The 7,923-nt window shown below is 40.8% G+C and overlaps 1 protein-coding gene across 1 annotated transcript; it reads left to right on the forward strand.

Moving 5' to 3' along the window:
• Positions 1-2,450: 2,450 nt before the first annotated feature.
• LOC116629562 (cytochrome P450 3A12-like) lies at positions 2,451-7,855 on the forward strand (the record flags this gene model as incomplete). The annotated part of the gene is made up of 3 exons (XM_032399821.1): positions 2,451-2,517; positions 5,606-5,766; positions 7,629-7,855. Coding segments are annotated over 3 exons (455 nt in total), but the record flags the coding sequence as incomplete, so codon positions are not given.
• Between the last annotated feature and the right edge of the window lie 68 nt (positions 7,856-7,923).

The raw sequence follows: 7,923 nt of genomic DNA on the forward strand, positions 1-7,923 counted from the left end.
GTAGGTAGAGAACTATAGGGTTTAGAGCAGGAGACTTCTAACATTTTAGAGAGAATGAAGAAGGTGGCAGTCAGGGAAGGAGATAAGAAGATGAGTCAGAGAGACAATGTTTAAAATTTAAGAATAAGCATGGCAATGAGTATGTCAGTGCATAAACTTTGGTGAGAGAAAAACTACCACTTATCTTCAGTAAATTGTCAAATCATAAAAATTACTGTGTACAATCATTTTCCTGGTAGTATGATTTTGCCAGATCTTACATTGGCAAAGGATCCCTTCAATTCTAAGCCTCGTTTCTTACACATTCTCTAGTGGAAGTTCCCCTCAGGCACCTAGTTATGTTAAATTTGAGGATATCATAGTGTGGAGTGAGCAGGTGTCTTCTTTGGACCCTGAGGCTGCAAGCTGGCCAAGTAGGCTTTGCCTTCCTGAGGCCTGGCAGCCAGCACTAGGATGGATGTAGGACAGGAAGACAGGGTTGGTACTCTAGCATGTCTCTGAAGATTGTACAGTGTTCTGGGAGGGTGGGGCATTGGAAGATGTTGACATGGAAGCTGCCCGTGGACTCTGCAGAGGTCAGGGGATTGGTCTATGTGGCCATTCATTAAGAATTAAGGCTGGAAAAACAAAAGGACTGAAGTCGGGCACTTTCTCCTGAGCTAGTAGGTATGACAGGAGAGGGAGCAGGCAACTCTTGGGCCAGTGAGCTGTGTTCAAAGGCCAGAGAAGCTGAGGATCAGAGAGAGCAAGAACCAAAAAGCAATGGGACATAATGGCTGGATTCCTGTAAGGGAAATATTATGCTCTCCAAGATTTGTAGCTGGATGTAATCATCAAGACAGTATGGCACTGGCACAAAAACAGACACATAGATCAATGGAACAAAATAGAGAGCCCAGAAATGGACCCTCAACTCTATGGTCATCTAATCTTCAACAAAGCAGGAAAGAATGTCCAATGGAAAAAAGACAGTCTCTTCAAGAAATGGTGTTGGGAAAATTGGACAGCCACATGCAGAAGAACAGAACTGGACCATTTCCTTACACCACAAACAAAAATAGACTCCAAATGGATGAAAGACCTAAATGTGAAACAGGAATCCATCAAAATCCTAAAGGAGAACACAGGCAGCAACCTCTTTGACCTCAGCCGCAGCAACTTCTTCCTAGACACAGAGCCAAAGGCAAGGGAAACAAGGGCAAAAATGAACTATTGAGACTTCATCAAGATAAAAAGCTTTTGCATAGCAAAGGAAACAGTCAACAAAACCAAAAGACAACCGACAGGATGGGAGAAGATATTTACAAATGACATATCAGATAAAGGGCTAGTATCCAAAATCTATAAAGAACTTATCAAACTCAACACCCCAAAGAACAACTAACCCAATCAAGAAATGGGCAGAAGACATGAACAGACATTTCTGCAAAGAAGACATCCAAATGGCCAACAGACACATGAAAAAGTGCTCAACATCGCTCGACATCAGGGAAATCCAAATCAAAACCTCAATGAGATACCACCTCACACCAGTCAGAATGGCTAAAATTAACAAGTCAGGAAACGACAGATGTTGGCGGGGATGCGGAGAAAGGGGAACCCTCCTACACTGTTGGTGGGAATGCAAGCTGGTGAAGCCACTCTGGAAAACAGTATGGAGGTTCTGCAAAAAGTTGAAAATAGAGCTACCATATGACCCAGCAATTGCACTACTGGGTATTTACCCCAAAGATACAAATGTAGTGATCCGAAGGGGCACATGCACCCCGGTATTTATAGCAGCAATGTCCACAATAGCCAAACTATGGAAAGAGCCAAGATGTCCATCAACAGATGAATGGATAAAGAAGATATGGTATATATATACAATGGAATATTATGCAGCCATCAAAAAATGAAATCTTGCCATTTGCAATGACATGGATGGAATTAGAGGGTATTATGGTAAGTGAAGTAAGTCAATCAGAGAAAGACAAGTATCATATGATCTCACTGATATGAGGATTTTGAGAAACAAGACAGAGGATCATAGGGGAAGGGAGGGAAAAGTGAAACAAGACGAAGCCAGAGAGGGAGACAAACCATAAGAGACTCTTAATCTCAGGAAACAAACTGAGGGTTGCTGGAGGGGAGGGGGGTGGGAGGGATGGGGTGGCTGGGTGCTGGACATTGGGGCGGGTATGTACTATGGTGAGCGTTGTGAATTGTGTAAGACTGATGAATCACAGACCTGTACCTCTGAAACAAATAATACATTGTATGTTAATAAAAAATTTTAAAAAAAGATTTGTAGCTGGACATTTTTGTTCACTGATGCCTCTGGCAACACTAGTAACTTCTGGATGTAAAGGGGCCATATTCTCAGGAAAGAATTTAGGTACGGCGCCCCTGTTTTATTTTTGACTTCACAAGTGACTTTTTGTCATTGAAATATCTCATTCTGTTTCTAGCACCGAGTAGATTTTCTTCAGCTGATGATTAATTCCCAGAATTCCAAAGAAATAGACACCTATAAAGGTAAGTAAAAAGAGGTTCAGATGGCTCTTGATGGGGCGATTCAGAGAAAGGGGGTGGTTCTGAGGTATATGGAAGATTTTTAGCAGATGGAATATCAGAATATCAAAGAAAGACACATGTTCAGATACAAATGGTAGCCAGAGCATTTTTCAGAAGAACACAGCCGCAGTTTGTTCATAGCTTGAAGGGCAATGATAGACAAAGCTGTCAGTGGTCTGCCACATGGGAGCTTGTTTCCAATGTCAGTCCTCCAGCCTAATCCAGATCCACTGAATCAGACCCTCAGCCTGAAAATTCATATCAAGGCTCATCACATCAGGAGGTACCTGACCCCAGTGTTGGTGACCTTCACTTGGAACACTTGGGTAAACATGTGTTCATTGGCTTAATCTATTCCAATTTTTTTTTTCTTTTGTAATTAAGAAGTAACTTGTGCAGGATGCCTTTGTGACTGTGCACATAACGGTGTTTGTCTTTAAACCATCACGTACTACTTTTACCATCCATGGATGGTATTTGACTAAAACCATTATTACTATGATGGTTGCAAAATGATGACTTTCTACTTCCACCATTTCTTCTACATTTGGAGTGATAGTCCATTGTTAGGGTGAGCTTTCCATTCATCATCATTATTATATTTGTTTATTTATATATGCCAGTATGATCTTAATATTACTAACTTAGTCTCTTACATCATTTTTAAAATTTAGATTGTCAATTCTCTCAGATTTGTCCTCTAGAAGCCATTTTAAGTGGGCTCCTATACCCCTTTTTTTCGTTCTTCTTCTTTTTTTATGTTTTCTATAGACTTTGTTTTTTTATAGCAGTTTTATGTTCACTGCAAAATTGAGTGAAAGACACAGAGATTTATCCCATATTCCTTCTGCCCCACCTACATATAGCATCTCCCACTATCAAAATCCCTCACGATGTGGTAATTTTGTTACAATCAATGCCCCTACAATGACATTATTACCACCCAAAATCCATAGTTTAAATTACAGTTCACCCTCGGTGTTGTACATGCTGTGGGTTTAGACATACTTATAATGATGTATATCCACCATTACAGCACATAGAGTATTCTGTATCCTTTGCCCATTTATTTTCTGCGCATTTCCTTGCATTCTGGTGTGAGACATTCCAGGTTTCTCTTCTGTTTCCCCTGATGAGCCCTGGAATCAGCCATTTCTCCAAGAAGCTCTTAGTGAGAAGTGGTATTTAGAAAGCAAAATCTGGGATCTAGGAGTGCTCATTGCTACGAGGGTTTCTTTGTTTCTATTTCCTCTCAGTGGGCCAAGCAAAGAACATCAAATATATTTACACAGAACTGATGAAGATAAATATTTCTATATCCATAACCAGTGATGTAATTATGGTCTCTGCATCTGAAAGAAAAAAGGAATCTTGACTTATCATTGTTTCTATGACTGAAATATTCCCATTGTGGTTAATTTCAAGCTATCTATGGTTTGACAACCATCGGACAAAATTCTTGAATATATAACAGCTGATTCTAGAGAAAAACGATGGGCTTACTCTATGACACCACTCTCTCTCTCTCTACATATATATCTATATATCTATAACTATGCCTACTTCTATTTTTTCTATCATCTATCTATTTATCTCTATCTATCTAGTTCTACTACTTTCTGTGATAAAGGAAAGATTCTACATATGCTTGGTTCTATGAACCACTACACACATGTGGTTATTGAGCACTTGACATGTGGCTAGTGTCACTGAAGATCTGAATCTTATATTCTATTTAATATAACTAAGTAAAACTTAAATATAAATAGCTACATCTGGCAAGTGGCTACCTTATTGGACAGCACAGCTCTAAAGTTTGATTATCATGGGGTTCATGGTAATCGAGAGCAAGAATTTGATAGTTGAATTTATCCACAGCAGCATCACAGAAAGTATGACTGGGAAATCAGAACTCTATAGACCTTTCTTACACTTTTTTATTGTTTTTAGTTGTGAATTATGTGTTTGTGGCAAGTGCCAAGTTCATTTCAGTGCTCTATGTATCCAAATGTCCTGATACAGTTCTGATCAAAGAGATTAGAGCATGACCATGCTATGTTTCTGCCAGGAGAAAATCAAAGGAGATGCCAACTTATATTCAGAGTGGGGCCGTTCACTAAGGAAGGTGACTGATTCAGGCCATGATTGAATAGGCATTGCTAATTCCATTCACTGCATTCAGTTTGTCTATATTTCTTGCCAGCCAGTACCCTGCTATTGACACATTCTTTCTTCTGCTCCTTTAAGGGCATGGATTATCCTAGTTCTGTCCCACTCTTCTCACTTTGTCTGTGTCATAGTTTCTGTACATATTGGAGATCATCCACTTGAGAAGTTGTGTGCCAGGTCTTCTATTAGCTGAGACCTCAGAAAGGTATAATCTGTGCTTCTCAAGGTAGGTTGTGCACACAAATCACCACATCTCATGAAAGGTCAGATTTTGATTTGATACTTTTAGGGTGAAGTTTGAGATTCTGCATTTCTAATAAGCTCCCAGATGCTGCAGATCCCACACTTTGAGCAGCAAGAGTTTATCTGTAGCTCAATTGTGTTCTCTTAAGTTCCCACAAATATGTTTAGATGAAAGATCATTCATTTTTCCTGACAATTAAGCCTTAGCATTGCAAACTCTCTAATGAGATTTAAGTTCTGTTTAAGCTGGAAGGATTTAAATTTTCCTGGGGGAGAATGTTATCCCATGTGACTTAGGACTGAAGTCCTTTTAGGATTCTGGATACTGAAAACTGTGTACATTAGACAGAAATGCCAGCTCCTGAAATTACCTATCTGTGTTGGTGGGGAGGGTAGCATAAGCAGGAGCAGATGGCCAAGAATAGTATAGACCATGGGAATAACCAGATCAAGACAACTTCTGGCTTTTCTGGCTCTGAAAGGTAGACATCAGAGTGCAAACCATTGTGAGTTTGATTCTGAATTGCTTTTACATTTTTCCCCAAGGGAATTGGGAGTTTCCAATAGATTTCTCATCATCTAAACTGTGATGTTTTATATTCACCTGCTCTAGCTAAAATGTCTTTGCTTCTTTTAGCTCTCTCTGATCTGGAGCTCGTGGCCCAATCTATTATCTTTATTATTGCTGGCTATGAGACCACTAGCACTTCTCTTTCCTTCCTTGTGTATGAATTGGCCACTCACCCTGATGTCCAGCAGAAACTGCAGGAGGAGATTGACGTGACTTTCCCCAATAAGGTGAGCGGTACCTACCTGAAGAGGGAGTCAGGATAGGCTTGGTTATGTCTCAGTAACACATTAGCCCTCAAACCAAGTGGGTTTTCATAAAAAGGTTTACTTCTAACTCATTAGCATGTCCAACATGGGGGTGAGTCTGCTTCATGTAGTATTCAGTGATACTGGGGAAAGAGGCTCCACTTTCTTATACCTGCATTATCTGGAACTTGGGGACTAATTGTTAGCTGGGGAACAAGGAACTAGAGTGTTGCTCACTTGCTTTTCAAATGTTTGGCCCCGAACAGACATCCATCTCATCAGTTCACAGCCGATTTGCAAAGTAGTTTCCCCTAAGTTCCCATGGGCTGGGAACTCTGGGGGTCTTCATGGTTATTGGGTGGACAGTGAGTGTCTCTGCCACACACCCTATGAAATGGCAACCCTATAATCTCCATGTAACAATTCAGGAAACTGGACTACAGAGAGACATCATAACGTTTTAAATTATCATATAACTAGTGGTGAAGAAGCCAAGCTAGGAGCCAGGGTGCCTAGATCCTGATCAACCTCTAACCTCTACAATGCTGGCTCTTAAATATAACACCAGGGCTCCTGGGTGGCTCTCTCGGTTAAGGGTCTTCCTTCAGGTTGGATCATGATCCCAGGGTCCTAGGATCAAGTCCCACATCGGGCTCCCTGTGTAGTGGGGAGTCTGCCCTCCCTCTGCCCCCCGCCCCTGCTTGTGATCTCTCTCTCTCACTCTCTCCCTCTCTCAAGTAAATAAAAAAAAATATATATATATTTTATATCACCAAGTGATAGGCACATATTGACCACACTGTTTACCAATCCCTGCCCAACCTGGAGTTCCCTACTTATGAAGAGACCTGGTCTCTCAGGCTGGAGTGGCTTATTTGGCAAACAGTGAAACCCTGAAGCAACAACAAGGAGACCTTTCCAGCAACAGAGGGTGGACTGAGAGTAGGGTTCTGATCCTCTATATAACGTTCCATAGAACTGAAATTGTGTGTCCACATTTGGTAGCATCCAATCCTACCCTTCTCTTGCCCTACTTGGGTTGAAAGGAAGTAGTGTCTCCCCCAATTATTTATACTTTTTATATAATAGAGTGTTTTTCTCTAAATACTATAAATATAATTGAAAAGCTAGGAAGCAGGATATTTCCGCTAGAAGAGTTTATGTGAAAGGGGATATTTTGTGTTGCATGTTCTTCTTCCATGGTGCAGATGTGTGACCCCTGTTTTGAAAGGGAACAGTGACTTCAACATATTTCACTCAATACTAAGGGTCATAGGGAAGGAAAAATAAAATAAGAGAAAAACAGGGAGGCAAACCATAAAAGACTCTTAAGTATAGGAAACAAACTGAGGGTTGCTGGAGAGGACAGGAGGGGATGGGGGGATGGGGTAACTAGATGATGGGCATTAAGGAGGGCACCGGATGTAATGAACACTGGGTGTTATATGCAACTAATGAATCACTGAATTCTACCCCTGAAATTCATAATACACTCTATGTTAACTAAATTGAATTTTTAAAAAATTTTTAAAAAGATTAAGGTTCACAATCTATTAGTCACTTTAGTTCACATGAGGAAGAAAAACCATACCTGGTATTGGGAAGGATTTCAGGCCCTGTTTAGGGGATTGTCCCTGCAGTCTCCCCTTGTCATTACTATTGCACACATGTCAGTGGGCCATTGAGCAGGTCAAAGGACATGGTAGACATTAAAATGTCCATAAATGCCCTTTATCAAAGCAAATTATTCTTAGGTGTTCCTAACTCTTCAGTAGTAGTGTGTAGAGTGAGTTGAACGTTGATCCCAAATCTCAATGTATCAAAATCTGTTTCTTTCCTTCCAGGCACTGCCCACTTATGATGCCCTTCTACAGATGGAGTATCTGGACATGGTGTTGAATGAAAGTCTCAGATTATACCCAATCAGTGGTAGACTTGAGAGGGTCTGTAAGAAAGATGTGGAAATCAGTGGTGTGTTCATTCCCAAAGGGACAGTGGTGATGGTGCCGGTCTTTACTCTTCACCGAGACCTGGATCTCTGGCCAGAGCCTGAGGAGTTCCGTCCTGAAAGGTACAGGGAACCCTGGAAAGGGGAACCCACCCTCATGTTGGAGGATATTCTGATATTTCCTTAGTATA

Source organism: Phoca vitulina, unplaced genomic scaffold (genome assembly GCF_004348235.1).
Source record: "Phoca vitulina isolate PV1807 unplaced genomic scaffold, GSC_HSeal_1.0 scaffold1461, whole genome shotgun sequence".
NCBI classification, from domain to species: domain Eukaryota; kingdom Metazoa; phylum Chordata; class Mammalia; order Carnivora; family Phocidae; genus Phoca; species Phoca vitulina.